The sequence below is a fragment of the Diabrotica undecimpunctata genome, chromosome 2 (genome assembly GCF_040954645.1).
Source record: "Diabrotica undecimpunctata isolate CICGRU chromosome 2, icDiaUnde3, whole genome shotgun sequence".
Taxonomy (NCBI): Eukaryota; Metazoa; Arthropoda; class Insecta; order Coleoptera; family Chrysomelidae; genus Diabrotica; species Diabrotica undecimpunctata.
In genome coordinates this window covers 99,410,138-99,427,813 of record NC_092804.1, presented here as the reverse complement: position 1 = coordinate 99,427,813, position 17,676 = coordinate 99,410,138, and the positions used below count along the sequence as shown (strand labels likewise).

The 17,676-nt window shown below is 31.3% G+C and overlaps 1 protein-coding gene across 1 annotated transcript in view; it reads right to left on the bottom strand.

The window, feature by feature from the left end:
- xmas (RRM_XMAS2 and SAC3_GANP domain-containing protein xmas) overlaps nt 1–17,676 on the bottom strand; it is a 41,980-nt gene that overhangs the window by 7,481 nt on the left and 16,823 nt on the right. The window contains exons 5-6 of the mRNA XM_072523246.1: nt 13,263–13,448; nt 12,880–13,209 (exon numbers count right to left, since the gene is read on the bottom strand). Coding sequence (XP_072379347.1) covers nt 12,880–13,209; nt 13,263–13,448 — 516 coding nt within the window. The remainder of the gene's footprint in view (nt 1–12,879; nt 13,210–13,262; nt 13,449–17,676) is intronic.

The following is a 17,676-nucleotide window of genomic DNA, read 5'->3' as shown; positions in this document are numbered from 1 at the left end:
GTAACAACTTTTCCATGCTTATGTGGTTTTTTCATATTGTTCTTTTTAGATGAACTGATGATGCTTTCTGATTAAGAAAGCGAAACGTCTTCAATAAATAGATGAAGTAGCCATCAACTTTGTCTTTTTTCTCCACCTTTTGACAAAAAAAAACCCACCACTCTTCTGAGTTATCCTTAATTTATATTGGATTGACGGTCGTACTCCTTTTCTCGATATATATGTATATATATATATATATATATATATATATATATATATATATATATATATATATAGATATATATATATATATATATATATATATATATATATATATATATACAGTAAAACCTCTCTTAACCGAAACCTTTTTAACCGAAACATCGTTTAACCGAAACGGCTGACAGTTTCAATAATTTCGTCAATAAAAAGTAAATGTTTGTCGCAAAACGTAAACAATTCCGTTAATTTCACTCACCAATTGATGTCTATGTGTGTTGGGAAATCACAAAAACCAAGAGCTCTAAAAGATATTTCCGAAAAGGCATTTTAAGGTATAGAAGCCAAAAAAGTTCATGGATGTCGACCACTTTATTTTTAGAATGGTTTGAAAATGAATTCGTCTCAAGTGTAAAATCCTTTTTAAAATCAAAAAACCTTCTCATCAAAGCATTGTTGCTTGTTGACAATGCGCCCTCACCCTCAAAATCTACAAAATGGTGACAATTGTCACATTTTTGCCACCGAATGTCACAAGCTTAATCCAGCTGTTAGACCAGGGGGTCATAGAGACATTATAGAGAAGCATTCTTAAGACATCTGTTATTACAGGAGACGAATTAATCCAAAAGTATTCCCGAAATTCTCAAATCTTTAACAATAAAACATTTTTATTGGTGAGCTGAGTCGTGGGCCAAGATCAAATCTTCAACTTTAGAAAAATGCTGGAACAAACTTTTTGATAAGATTTTGATTGACGATCCTGAAGAAGAAAATGGTAAGAAAACGACAGAAGAAATTAAACCTTTCATTAAAAATTTGCCGGGACATGACCAAATTAACTAAGAAGAGAAACGTGACTGGTTAGCAGCTGATGACTCAGAACGTGAATTCATCGACCAGGACATCATTGATATGGTTCTTTATCAAGACAACCTGAGCATATCAGATGACGACCCAAGAGTCAACAGGCAGCACAAGACCGTCGACGAGATTTTCAATGCTTTAGAGGAAAGAATTTTATACAGTAGGCCTAATTAGTTAGGGACAGGACTAGATTCTTAATTTTTGTTGTCATTACATAAAGTTTTGTCCTTTTCAGATTGCTTTACGTTTCGTCGAACAATCGAATGAGGCAAACTCATGACTTTCTGCAAATTAACGATGGAGGGAGAGAGAAACATCGTTGTCAAACGAAAACGCAAAAAAATAGCAGATTTCTTTAAAAAAGCATGTTAAACTTGTTCATTTTCCTTAATTTTATTTCTTTATTTTGGATTTACTTATTAGAAAACATTACGAAATCAACTCATAGTATTTTTTAATACCAATACTTTGATCAAGAATATTATAAAAAACAATGTTATTTTTAACCGAAATTCTTGTTATCCGAAACGGCCTCCCCCCCAATTATTTCGGTTAACGGAGGTTTTACTGTATATATATATATATATATATATATATATATATATATATATATATTTATATATATATATATATATATATATATATATATATATATTTATATATATATATATATATATATATATATATATATATATATATATTATATAAAGAGTGACAAGAAAATAGGTAGGACACAGATCTTCAAAACTATACGGTCGCCAAAAAGGAAGTAGCAGGAGCGCATACAAATTTATGCGATCAACTTGATATCAGCGAACGAGAAACAAAGATATATAAAATGGCCAAACATGGGACAAAGAAAGAAAGATTTTAATCAGATTAGTTGTATCCGAGATGAAAATAATAAAATACTAGTTCTGGAGAAGGATATAACAAAGAGATGGAAAAAGTGCTTTGACAGTTTATCAAATGAAAGATTTGACAGAAAACCAGTTAAATTAACGGATATGAAAGATTTGACAGAAAAAGAAGTTAAATTAACGGATACAGTGCCAAAAATGGACACCAAAATATCACAGGAGGAAGTGGTTCAAGCACTTCAAAAAATAAAGAAAGGTAAAGCAGTTGGACCAGATGATATCCCTGGGAAAGTGTGGACAGTATAAGGAGCGACAGGAACAAGTTGACTAACAGGTTTATTTAATAGAATTATGGAAGTGGGACAAACGATAGAGAAATATATTAGTACCTGTTTACAAAAACAATGAAGATAATACAATAATGTGCAAACTGCAGGACCATAAGACTTCTTAGTCACACCAGGTAAATATGGAAGAGTGTAATTGATAGACGTATACGTGAAGAAACCGAAACATCTGATAATCAGTTAATCGAAAAATAAAGGAATAAATAAATAAACGCTCATATGGTATCCATTGATCTTGAGAAAGCATGACAGTTTCTCGGTAGAATCTGTGGTGTTCATTCAATAAGGAAGGAATCTCCGGCGAATAGAGAGATATCGCAAGTGCATTTTTATCGCACTCTAATAGCGGAATACGCTATTTTGACATGTACCCAAGCGCATAGTGAATGTTACGTTAATAACGGATAAGGGCTTCCGCTATTTGGGTCGAAATAAGGGGTGGTAATTACGTTAAACGATAATTTGACATTTCGCATAAAACATAAAAATATTTGATAGAATACAAATTTAGAAACTAAAAACTGTGACTGTGGATCAAGTGGATGATCTTGTTTGGCAATCTAACCTTATCTATGTTGTTTGGTTTGTTTTGAGAAACACGTGTGTTCTTATTTTGTTTAGACAAGTTTTATACATTGATATTGACTATTGGTTAAATCATTAAAATTAAAGTGCACGTCTACCCTTGTATATCAATATCTTCTCCTTGTAGCAAATTAACATGAATTAAGTCTTCAATTTCGTTATCATCAGCACCAGCTATTATTGCTGCATCAATTTCCAAATCCATTATTCAATAAAAAAAAACAATTAAGTACAAGTAGTTATATTCGAGTATGGCTATGACTAACATTAATTTCTAGGTTACAGTTAATGCCAAACGTCGGTTGTCATAATAACGTTAAGTCTTATCGTACCCCCCAGAACAATTTGCGATAACTCTCTTGATACCTGTGTTTCAACAGACCGTTATCCGTTATTTACGTCTCAATACGGTATTAACGTTTGACGTTGCGATATCTCTCTAATATGTAAAGATTGTGGGCGACATGCATAAGAGAGTAACAACTAGTGTTAGGCTAGGTGTGGGAGAGACTGATAAATTTCATTCTAAAGTAGATTACACCAAGGCACGGTGCTTATTTGTTTCTTGTTGTGTTCCTTGTTTGCTTTCATTAGTTTTAGATTAGATAACAACGAAACTACAGGAAATAGTGAAAGCGACTCAGAACAAAAACTGCAACAGTGGAGACAAGCTCTCGAGAAAAAAGGTTTAAAAGTTAGTATGACAAAACCAAAGTATTTGGAATGTTCATTTAAAGATGAAGTTAGTACACAAAAAAATGATAGCTTTGGATGGTGAAATGATTGTGAAAAGTAATAGTTTCAAGTAACTAGGATCGATATTACAGAGTAATGGAGAGATAGATGTATGTAGAAAAATTAAGGATGCATGCATGTAAAATTAAGGTTGGATGGATGAAGTAGAAGGAAGCAAGTGGTGTGTTGTGTGACAGATTAATTCCAATGAAGCTGAAGGGATAAATCTAGAAAACAGTCATACGACCAGCTATGGTGTATGGAACTGAATGTTGGGCGGTTAAAAAGAAAGAGGAACAACTCTCAGAAATGCGAATGCTTAGATGGATGAGTGAAGTAACAAAAAAAAAAAAAGGATTTTATAAGGATATATATTGTTATTATTTTAAAATGCTGTGAATAATTTAAATGCTGAAGGAAGTTGAAACTAATATAATAAAAAAAAATGTTTATTGTGTGTGTAGAATTAGGTAATTTTACAGTTGTAAATACGCTGAATAATTATTCAAGAAACCAAAGGACGTATATTGGTGTAGTGACATATGGTTTCCTTTGTGTGCAAAACGGTAAATCGGAAATTTTATTTATGAGACAATATATCTGACCTCGCACAGGTAGTAGATTAAGAGATAGTTAGATAGATAGAAATAGCTGTTTAATTTTACGTGGAAATGAGGGAAATGTGGAATGAGAGAAGTTTGTTACTGAGGCATAGGAAAGATTTTAGTAGGCAGAAGTGTTGGCGAGAAAGATAACATCCGGTGTTGGTTAAAGGAGATAAAAAGGAATAAGGAGACAAAATTTCAATCTTTTACAGAAAATTGTTCGAGAAGTAAGTAGTCAGCAACAAAAAGCCGGCATTTTGATCGAAAAGTCTTTTTGATAACTAAAAAGTTTGTCGTGAGTAAAAGTGTTCCAAGTGTTCAGAGGCAGAGTTGAAAGCAGTGCAGTTTTGGAGATAATATGTAAGTCAATTTATTTAATTTGAAGTGGGTTTGGAATCATCTTATCAAAATTTTAAGAGATATGTTTGATGCTTTCATTTCGGTAGGATGGACATACTATGTACATTAGGTAGGATACTAACTAAGGAGGACAATTTATTCATAGCAGAGGACAGGAGTTCATTTTAATTCATCGGGATTTGGTTTGTTTTAATTATTCAGTATAAAAGAACTTTCCATAAATCACTATAAATTTGGTGGATATTTTCGTATACGTTTCTATGTAAACTTAGACAACTATAGAAGTAGATAAATCGTTGCGATAACTTAATATGAATATCAACTATTATTATAACTTTCAAAGTATAAAAAATTTAGAGGCATTATCAATATTATTATTTGCAATATCTGATCAGATCGATAATAAAAAAAAAACATCTAAATTTATTCATTTTGCATTAGCAAAGCAATACAAAATTTATATAATATAGTGCATGATTGAACACATTACATATTTTCTGGTTGAGTAATCGATAATAAAATAAAAAGCGCATTTTTATATATTTTTTTTTATATTTCCAATTGCCTTATAGGATTCTGAAATAATTTTGAATATAATTATATTAGTCGTCCCAGTCTGTGGATCAAGATTCGAATCCATTCGTTCTCACCGTTACACAACCAGCGAACAACGACTTTCAACTTTTTGCATCATTAAAAATCGGGCATAAAACTTACAAAGCACTAATTAATACAGAGGCTATTAAAAATTATGCCGGAGACAAAATTACATAGGCATACAAGGGCTCCCTAGAAAGCTATAGCAGAAAAATAGAATTAGCGAACGGTTCATCGATGGAACTAAATAAGAAATTAGCTATCGACTTCAAGATCGAATCGATAATTTACAGACCCGAGAAACATTCATAATAATGCACGGATTAACAGAAGAAGAAGAAGTTTATTGATTCAAAAATAGGGAAAGCATTATTACATACAAAATTAATCAATTTATAACATTCATATATGATAAAAATAACAATTACACTTAAAATATAGTATCTAGACTTATTAAAAAATATAAAACAATAATATATAACATAAAACATGACAACAAAACAACTACCTAACTATTGGTGCTTTTAATATGGTCCATTAATTTGCTTTTAAACATTTGTATAGATGAACAACTTTTAACTGTTTGAGGAAGCTTATTAAAAAGATCAAAACCCTTAAACAACAAAGTGTTTCTTGAAGCCGTCCTTTTTGTTTTCACAATGTGTAAATTGCACTTACCTCGAGTAGAGTAATTGTGAATATCACAATTCCGTGTAATAAACTCACAAAAGTAAGCAGGGGCCAAATTATTTAGAATTTTATAAATGAACAACATTGTAAGGTAAAAGACCCTTTGTTGAACTAAAACCCACTGCAGCATGCTAAGCATTGTTGCTATAGGTGTATATCTGGTTCCACCAATAATGATTCTCATTCCACCATTTTGTAATTTTTGCAACTGGGCCGATTGATTTAAATTGAAGAGAAAAATAACCGACGAGCAAAAATCGAAGTGAGGTTGAATAATCGCATTAAAAACTGTAATTTTAGTTGCAGTTGACAAATTTTTAGATATTCTTGAAAAAAAGTATAATTTTTTAGAAATCTTTTTTAATAGGTAATTAAAATGGTCATTAAAAGACAATAAATTATCCAATTTAAAACCAAGGTATTTAATTGTTGTAATGATTTCTATTTTGTCATTGTCAATTTGAAGATTAATAGTATTAATATTAATATTTGAGTATTTGTATTTCATTGTTATTATCATAGCCTTTGTCTTTAACACATTTAACTTTAGTTTGTTGATCTTTAAATATTTATTAACAGACTGCAATGCTGAGTTCATTTTAGATACAGCATTTTCTAAGTTTGAATCAAAACATGCAAGTAGGGTGTCATCTGTATACAAATTAAAGAAATCACATTTAACAAACAAGTTTATATCATTTAAATACAATATAAATAAAAGGGGTCCTAAGACACTACCTTGAGGTACCCCAATATTAACACTAATTGCAGAAGAAGTAATATCATCAATCCTCACTTGTTGCTTTCTATTCAATAAGTAATCTTGAAACCATTCAAGAATATTTCCTCCAATACCATAGCCTTCTAATTTAGTGAGAAGTATATTACGATCAATAGTTTCAAACGCTCTTTTTAAATCAAGGAATACTACTACTACAAAATTATTATTGTCCAATTCAGACCTGAATTTACAAAGTGAAAGTTGCAGTGCAGTTTCACATGAATACTTTTTACGAAAACCTGACTGAGTATTCATTAAGATTTCATTTTTATCAATGTGATCCATGACTTGATCATATACTACCAATTCTAATAATTTCTCAATGGGCGGAAGTATATTTATAGGTCTAAATTCATCCGCCTTAATAGTATTATTAACTTTTGGTATTGGAACAACTGTACTGATTTTTAATAAATCTGGAATTTTTGATGATCTAAGAGAAGTATTTATAAAATTTAAGATAACGTGACCACAAGTTACAAAAAACTCTTTTAATATTTTGGAGTTTAGTATTTCATGTTACTTCTATTATCTAACGACTTAACCATGACTGCCAAGTCGCTCAGTGACAGTAACCGAAATTCATGTATACTAGGATACAAATTCTGATTATCATAACTCCATAGTTCTTCAGAGTCGATAGTTTCAACAATTTGCTGAATACTAGAGACGAAATACTCACCAAACTGACGCACCATTTCAACTTTGTCGCTCAGAATGCATAACTGATTCTGAACCTTAAATTCAATGCGATAAGGGAATTTTTGACAATTATTGTTAATTAGTGTTTTTAGCGTTTTCCACATAAGTCTAAAGTTATTTTTATACCTATCGATTTTATCAAAATAATATTGTTCTTTTTTTGCTTTTAACATATTAACTACTACATTTCTTGCTCTTTTAAAATCCTCCCATTTGGCATTTCTATCATTTATGTTAGCAGTTTTAAAAGCTTTGTATAATTTGTCCCTAATTTTAATTTTACTATTAACTTCGTTATCAAACCATGGTATGTTACTTTTGATCTGACATGTTTGAATAGGTGCTATTTTATTTATGACAGACTGACTGTTTGATAAAATTTCATTGTAAATAGTATTGACATCAGTACAATCTAAATCCCAATCACAAGAAAGTAAATTCATTTGGATTTGATATATTTTTTTCTCGTTCAGACATCTGTAACGTTTACTAGATACATTAACATTTTGAAAGCTATTACTAAAACTGACCGATATTATTGAATGATCACTCAACTTGGGAGTTGAATGAACAAAACAACTAACCAGATCATTATTAACAAGAACATAATCAATTAAGGTTTCACTAAAATTCGTAATTCTAGTAGGTTCTGTTACTAACTGCTTAATGCCACATTGTAAAAACATTGCTTTAATTTTCTGAGTGTAGAAGCTGGCACTTAAAAAATCCAAATTAAAATCACCAATTAAAATACAATTGACATTACTTTTAAATAATTCATCAAAAATATGCTCTAAGTTATCTAAAAATACTGCATCAGAACTAGAAGGTGAATGATACATGCCACCCAAAACAATCTTGTAAGAACCAATATCTACTTTAATAAATTTACACCAAAAATTATCTTTTTTAACAAAAGTTTTAGCGGCAGTACACTTAAGGTTATCCTGAACATATAGTACAACACCCCCTGTAGATCGTTTAGATGAATTGCAGCGTATCACCTTATACCCACACAAAGCAATTTCAGAATCTTCAATTTCACTTGTAACTCGAGCTTCGCTAACCACTATTATTTTAGGACAATAACACAGCAGACTTAACTTGATTTGATCCATTTTGTTTAACAAGCTCTGTGCATTTAAATATAAAACATCAATATTAAATAATATACTAGGGCTACTTACTAGTTTTTTTGAGATAATATTACGTCTTTTTTCACTATTGTAGGCTTATTATTAATGAATTTGATTGTTTTAGAATTATCACCTTTCTTAACCATATCATCTAATTGTAATTTGATTTTCTTGAAATACTCTTGCTGGGCTTTTGTTTGATCAAGGGAAATTCTGACATCGGGCACTTTAATTAATCTTTTATTTTTGACAACAGTTTTAGCATCTTCAGCTGTATTCAATACTACTTTAATGGGTCTCGTTCTGTTAGCAAATTTTCCCAATCTAAATAGTTTAATATTATTTTTGTTAATATTAAAATCAGTCAAAATATTTAGTACCGCTTGTTTGTCCTTTGCATTACGATCCGATTGATTATTTTTAACAGAGTCATTAACATTAAATATAATTATATTGGAAGCCCTATTCTGCCTCTCCAGCATTTCGTAAATAATATCCTCCATATCTGGTGCAACAGATGTGACATTTTCCTTATGTAGAATTTTATTTATACTTTCCTTAAGCTCACTCACTTCTTTTAACAGAGCTGGTACCTTCTGAAATCCCACTTCACACTGTTCACAGAAAAACTTTAGTTTACGTTTCGTTTTCAACTGCATGCATTTAACTTCAGGTGCTGTTAGATTACCACATTCCATACAAAGCACAGTTCTGCATCCATCACAAGCAAAAACTTGATTTAAGTCAAGTTGGTTTTTACACTCGGCGCATGTATCCATTTTATTTATTAAAATATAGAACAAATATAGAAAACTTCCTGGACTATAATCATAATCTCGGAACCACGTAGCCTTATCAGCACATTAAGTTTTTATTGTCACTATTTTATTTTATTCATCAACTTTTTGTAGTAAAGAAAGGATTCAACATCAAAGTTATTCAATTAAACAGCTAGTTACACTTAAAATTTTCTAGAAATTTACTTATACACAATTTCAATTTTAACTTGCCAAAAAATTAGAAATTTTTGACCAGTTTAAACCATAAAACAACACACATTTATGGAGCACATCAATTTACCATACAATTAGAATACAGTTTTTTTGAAAAGACGCTATATCTGAGTCAAATTTCTTAGCAAAAATTCAATTAAGTTCGATCGAGATATGACTACACAACATACGAAGCTTCGAAAAGAGACCTGTAATGCTTTGAAGTACACTACCCAAACTAGTACAGATTTTGTAACGACTTTCGAAAAGTCAGCGAGCTATCAGATAAGGACGCATATCCGTTACCCAGAATATCGGAAATTCTGGATAGACTCAAAGAGGCAAATTTCATTTCAGCCCTTGATTTAAAACAAGATTATTTCCAAATACCTCTGGAACAGACAAGCCGCCCAGTAACAGCATTTAATAATAACCGAAAAAGGACACCTTCAATTTAAAATTACTCCATTTGACCTGCACTCCGCTGGAGCAACTTTCCAACGCCTGGATATAGTAATATCTCCCGTTATAGAGTTTACATTCGCCTAATTAGATGATATCGAAGACATTCCAAGAGCATTTAAATCATCTACAAGAAGTCTTTCGAAGACTGAGAGTGGCTAGATTATAGATAAACATCGAAAAATGCACATTTTGCCATCCAGAACTCAGATACTTGGGACACATTGTTGGAATAGAAGGAATAAAAAGCGACCCGGAGAAAACCACCGCTATAAGCGTACTTGTGGCACCGAAAAATGTGCGTCGGATCCGCCGTTTTCTAGGAATAACTTCATGGTACCGCCGATTCATAGAAAACTATTCGACAATTAAATAACAGGACCACTAAATTTGCATCTGGAAAAGAGATTAAAATGGAAATGGACCGATAAACAGCAACACCCTTTTAAAGAGCTTAAATCGAAACTTACATCAGCCCCAGTATTAGCATGCCCAGATTTTTCGAAAACATTTGATGGAGTGGTGGACGTGATGTTGCGTTAACACAGAAGTATGACGGACAAGATACTCCACGGCCGAAAAAGAATGTCTATCCATCGTATACGGAATAAAACAAATGAAACTATACATTGAAGGTTATAATTTTAAGGTCATCTCAGACCAACAGTCCTTGAAATTGCCGAGGAACCTGAAAAATCCTTCGGGTTGGTTAGCTAGGTGGACTTTAGAATTACAACAGTATGACTTTGAGGTAATATATAAAAAGGGAGTCCTCAACAAGCAGATGCTTTATCCCGGCAACCACAAGAAATTCGTAGCGAAGAACCAGAGCTGGAATTGTTAGCAATAAAATTTGCCGAATGGTGCAAAAATACTACTGGACTAAAAGGTTTAAACAAATTGCAGACTGCTAGAGCTTGTAGGAAGCGCCTTCAGTATAAACCGTCACAGATACAACCAGCAGGAAAAATGCAACCATCCATTGTAGAGAAGCCTTGACATAACGTCTCCATCGATTTAATGGGACCATTCCCAAGATCTACAAAACGGAAAATTTTTTATAGTCATCCAAGACCGGTTTACGAAATGGGTTATCGCCCAACCGATAAAGAAAGCATCCGTAAGCTCCATCATGGACACTCTGTGCTCAAAAATATTTATGCAGTTCGGAATCCCACAGAAAGTCATATCGGATAACGGTTTACAATTCACATGTAGCAATTTTAAAAGGTTCCTAAAAATATACAACGTCCTTACATCACTGTGCAGATTGCTTTGTTTGTCTTCATTGGATCAACATCCCTAAATGAAGCCAAACATCCGTTTTAAATATCTAAATCTTGAAAACGTATCTTCAACAATAGGTCTAAAAATGAACATCAGTAAGACCAAATTTATGACAAATTTAGTTCCCAGCGAACACCTAATCATCCAAAATCAAGTGGTAGAATTGACAGAAAAGTACATATATCTTGGTCATGAAATCAAAATAGGCAAGGACAACCAAACCTGCGAATTTCAACGACGAATAACACTGGCTTGGGCGGCGTATGGTTCACTAAGAGACATCTTTAAGAGCAACATCCCGGAGCTATGAAACGGAAGTTCTTCTATGACCAATGTGTTCTTCCTATTATGACCATCGAGCAAAAAGACAAAAGAGGGAATGTAATCCTTATGAAAAGGAGACCAAAAAAGTGGCCTCTGATGGCGGACATATCCGGAAATGCGAATGCGCCAAATTTAAATTTTCCGACACTTATTAACAGTAGCTATAAAATATTTTTCGAATGTGTCTTAGACGAGAAAGTTTTAATTAAATATTAACGATAATAGTCTAAAATGCGACACAATTGTTAAAAAGCTTCAATATAAATAAGATTTCATGTGACAGTTGGGACAAACAATAACATAACCCAACTAAATTTAATGTCTTAAACAAGGAAAGGGACTCTCTTTCCTTGTTTAATGTGGCCTCTCAAGATGGCACTTCCTGTCTAACAATATTTTTGCCCCCACTACCTTTACATTCCCTCTTTTGTATTTTTGCTCGATGATTATGACATACGAAGCAGAAACTCTCACGCTCACAAAAACAACAGCACTAAAAATGCGAGTGGCACAAAGGCGCATGGAAAGATCATTTCTCGGCGTGACAAAAAACGATAAAATAAGGAATCAAGACTTAAGGAAAAGAACAGGTATCAGTGATGTCGTCGAACGTATAGCCAAGCTGAAATGGAATTGGACAGGTCACATAGCGAGACTGAAAGACACAAGATGGACCCGAAAACTAATTGACTGGCGCCCACGAGAAGACAAACGCAGCAGAGGACGACCACCAATACGCTGGATGGACGACATTAGACGAATATCCAAGAAATGGCAACAAGAAGCACAGAACCGTGAAGAGTGGCGAAAAAATAGAAGAGACCTATGTCCAGCAGTGGACAGAAGAGGTTGCATGATGATGATAATATATATATATATATATATATATATATATATATATATATATATATATATATATATATATATATATATATATATAAACCATTTAAACATCATTTTAAAACTGGGCACCATTTTGACTAGGTACTCAAATTTTAAAGTTCTGAAGCAAGAAATTAATTATAAAAAAAGATTAAAATTAAGATTAAAGAAAAATAGGCAATAAATTACAAAGCAGACACGGGACAATTAAGCAAGTCCATAATTGGTATCATAGTTACATAGTTTTTTTTTATTATTTTTATCAAAATTATATTGTAGTTTTCTCCTGATAATACTAATATTGAGACATAAAGAAAAAAGAGTTTTATTTACAAATAACGGACACCGCAGACCTGGTAACACACAACAATTATTTGTTGTGTTAACGTTGGTAAAATTTAAAATTTGAAACTAACGACACGTCGTGAAATGAAATGAAAAGAATAAGTATGATAAATCGTCTCACCTCCCACATAAAATTTCCATCATTTAAATTCAGCAAAATGACATACGCTCTAAATTCAGCTTCATTCTTACAACTTTCACCTTTAAGCGATAAATCATGATACATATACTTCAAGGTTTGCAAACATTTCGTCAAGTTTTCAGTGTTAATTTTCTGATCAAATACCGAAGGATCTTCTGCTACAAGTCTGGCTGAGCAATGGATGTGAAATCGAGCACATTGTTCTACTAACTCAACTGCTCCCTGGGAACAGAGTTCCTGTTGTGTGATATCCTTTCTAATACTTCGAGTTCGATCCCAAAGAAAATGAAACCAATCACCGATATGAATCTGCAAATGCATCCATTAAAAAGGATTTATGAAAGATTTTAGTAAATAAATACCTCGTCCGTGTCGCACAGATCAATTATATTATGTAAAAGATAGCCCATAGTCATTTGTAGAACATCTACTGGTCGCAATTCATGTGCCAACGGAGCCTCTTGATCAGCGGAACTTCTAGAATATTGTTTGACAGCTTTGTTGTGTTTCATTGTCCTTTCGTTTTCATCTTGTTCATACCAGGCCACCTAAAATGACCGTGAAATGAAAAAATTAAAATTATAAACAAAAAATTAAACTTATATATTATAATTTATTACAAAACATACATTATCATAAACTAGACAATGATTCAATACAATACAATACAATTCAAAGACAATAAACAAGAAGCAGGAGTGATTCGAACTTCACATATTTAATCATATTTATTATGGTTATATTAATTGATATTTTAGGATTTCAAACCACTATAACGAATTTACTAGAGTAATTAACTTAATATATACAGTGTGTCCTAGTAATGGAACGTGATTTCACTAACGGTGATACAGTCACGCTGATTTATAAATAAATAAATAAATCACCGATAACTAGCGTTCCTTTCTAACTTCGATAACCGTGATCAGTGACCAGATATATCAGATATCAAATCACGGTCACTGGCTCACAAAACTGTTTATATAATATATTACTCATATTGTTTATATAATAAATATGATATTCTCGGTGAACGTGATTTGGAGAACGGTAACTAACATCTGGGTTTTACTAACCGGTGAATATTAGAAACTGAAATACCAGATATTTTATGTTATTATCTACTGATATTTGTCTTTTTAAAATGATGTCATTGATTTAACGTACTGAATATATTTTTTCTTTCATAAAAACATTCTTATATAAATAAGTTTATAAAAAAATTTAAGTGAAATTCTGGAGTTATTTTTAGTTTTATTTAAAAAGGAAGCGTTGTCAAGAAAGTTTTAAAGTGCTTTCTTTAAATGGATTATTTTATTGATATCATTGTAAATTTATTATTATAATTATAAGTTAAACCATCTAGTTGTGAAAGTTAAACAAATCAATTATCAGCAATATGTTTTTATAGTAATACCTAACACAGAGTGATCGCGATAGTTCTGTTTAGTTTACGATACTTGTGACTACCTGTTACTGTACGTAAAAGAACGGTGATTACGGTCACCGTTTAAAATCACCGTTATTTAAAAATCACGGTCACTGATCGCAGCCACGTTCATCACTTGTGCCCAACTAAGTCAGCATTATTTACTTTTATTTGTAGTTTTATTATAAAAACTTATTCTTTACAAAAAGTTCTGCATGTTCTAAAACCTAAAATACAATCATCAAATATTAATTTTTTTCAGTCATATACGCGGTTTGTCAAAAAATATGAATTGTGGATAGATATTGTTAACTCCTAAATAAAATTCATATTTTTTATAAAAACCTCGTACATGAATACAGAAATTTAATATCTGATAGTCGCATCTAGGTATTAGATCATTCAGAACTTCTTATTTACAAGAACTTTTTTCATTAACCTAAAAAAAAGTGGTACAGTAGACGGTACTGTAGACTAGCGTGAAGCTTCATACTATGTTTGATGTTTTTTTTTTTAATTTAAATATTTTTAAAATTGAATAAAGTCATTTTATTAATTATTTATTATTTCTATAGATTTTAATAAAATTAAAAACTTTACATTTATACATTTACATTTGTATAACGCACTCTCCTCGTCACGAAAACGGACTCTTCCAACTGTTATGTTGTACTGTTATTTTGTAAAAGGCCATATTTAATATGTGCCGATTTAAAAATCTCTTCCAAAGTGTAAATATGAAAATTCAACTTAAAATGTTTTACTAATAACCCTTTTTATCGCACTTTAATACAATATTCGAACTGATAACTGTAAAAATCCGACATTGTATTTATATGAAATTATTTTAAAACTAGAAGTGTCTAAAACAAACATTTAAACAGATGATTAATATTAATTATTGTTATTAATTAGATGGAATTTAGAATGATTTTAAATTTTGACCGTTCGAGAATCGTTACGAATCGAATTCTAGTATCATTCTTTTATTTTTCTGTTTATTTTACTATATTTTTTATTCGCAGATATTTTTTTAATTTTTTACATTTCATTTATTGCCTATATTTTGTTTGTTAATATTTTTTCTTTTTCTTAAAAGAAAATGGAGAGTAGTGAATCGATGTGCGGACCGCTATTTCGTAGCGCTACTTCCGTGACGCTTCCCTCGGCATTTTACTACTAGAGAAAAAGTAATATAACACTATTATAGAAGCTTCGCTTCAAAAGTTTTCCATATTATGCATACTTAATTGGGCGATATGGGAAACTTATTTATTTTTATCTTATGAAGAAAAAAAATTCTTTATAAAAAGTTCTGAAAGATCTAAAACCTAGAATATTAATTTTTTTAGTCATATACGCAGTTTGTCAAAAATATGGATTTTATGTAAGAGTTAACAATATCCATAATTCATATTTTTTGACAAACTGGGTAGGTATATAACTAAAAAAATTTAATATTTGATCTTATATTTTAGGTTTTAGAACATGCAGAACTTTTTATAAAGTATAACTTTTTGAAACGGAACTTCTATAATGGAGTTGTATAACTTTTTCGCTATACTGAAATGCAAAGGCGAGTGTCACGAAAGAAGTGCCATGAGACGGCGTCACGAAATAACGGTCTTCACATCGATTCACTACTCTCCATCAATTCGTTTCTGGTCATCATATATTTATTCTAAGCAGGTTTAAATTAAAAACTGTAAAAAAATAACTATCAAAATAAGGAGTTCATATCGAGACTCTAAATCGAACGGAGGATTAAATGTTTCCATGTCTACGTGCGACCGGTTCTCGAATTGAACAGATAAATGTTAAAGTGAAGTGATTAAAAAGCAATCAATTAATAATAGACTTGAAAACAATAAACTCATCAAAATTTTGTAAATTTAAAAACAATTTACCAATTTATATATAATGTTTCCAACGGGGAACGGACCAGAATTTGACAAATCCTGGTCCGTCCATCAAATAAAATAAATGGTTACGCACTAATGCATATTCCAAACAACACACAGGGTCAACCACAAATCAACAATACACAGGGTTATCCACAAATCTCAAAAACACCAGGTATGTCCAATATGCAAATTAACCAACCCACAACATCTTCCACCAATATGATATTTCCCCCAAAACAAGAAAATATATAAATCGACAAAACGCGCCACATAACACCAATATAAATAACAGTTTGAGTTTTAACTTTAATCTTGGGTACTGTTCTGAAGCTATTTTCTTGTGGCATCTTAATGCAATTACTATTTTCATTGGAAATAAGCCCAATATAAGTTTAAAATAATTTATTATTGGCGTTTCGATTTCCACTGCAGAAATCGTTCTTAAAATACAAACAATAAATTAAACAAATTTTACATAATGACGGTATTAGATTTTTGTTTCGATGCAGGGCAGCGAAAGCCGCTTATACGTATTTCGACCTCTTTAGGTCTCCTCAGAACGGTATAGCCACTGCTCTGAACCAAAACAAAAATCTCTCCCGTCCTAGACAATAGTTATCAAAATAACTATATACGGACGTAACTACGCCATCTAAAAACAAAAAGACAAATCAAACGATTTCTACCTAGCGAAACCGAATTCAAATTTTTACCAGTGTTTCCTAAAACTTGCGAAACAAACAGCTGGATAAATTGGATAAATGTTTGTTTCGCAAGTTTTAGGAAACACAGTGGTAAAAATTTGAATTCGGTTTCGCTAGGTAGAAATCGTTTGATTTCTCTTTTTGTAAACAAATTTTGTTTTTTGTTACTTGGTGAAAAATTCATCTAATAATTTAATTTTATCTGACTCATTCATATTGAAAATTCGGAAATATATTATACATTTTAAAGTAGACGACTTTAAAGTTATACATTTGCCAATATTGTTGAGTTGCGTTCCTGGGACGACTTTATTGTAAGATAGTTCGTTCATTCGATTACATGAAATTAACTTTAACTTGAGAATACCCGTCAGAAAAAATCATAGCATTTGATCCGTCTTTAAAAAGACACCCACATGCAATGATGACAGTAAAATTCTTCCGTTAGTGATTCAATAGTAAATCATGAGAAAAAACCAGGAAAAACATCATGATACTATCCAGACATGCTAAGTATTTTTTTCTTATTCGTATTATAGTTTACTCTAAATAAACACCAAACTCTCATTTTTTATGTATGTTTTAAAAACATAAATGATGTATCCTCGATAGGTTGTTTTCCTGAATAGGTTTGATTTCTTTGTTATTGAGGCAAAAGTAGTAAGTACTCTGGAAATTTTTATTTTAAAGTAAGACGATTTTGTAAATGATTAAAACTGTATAAATACCCATTTATATT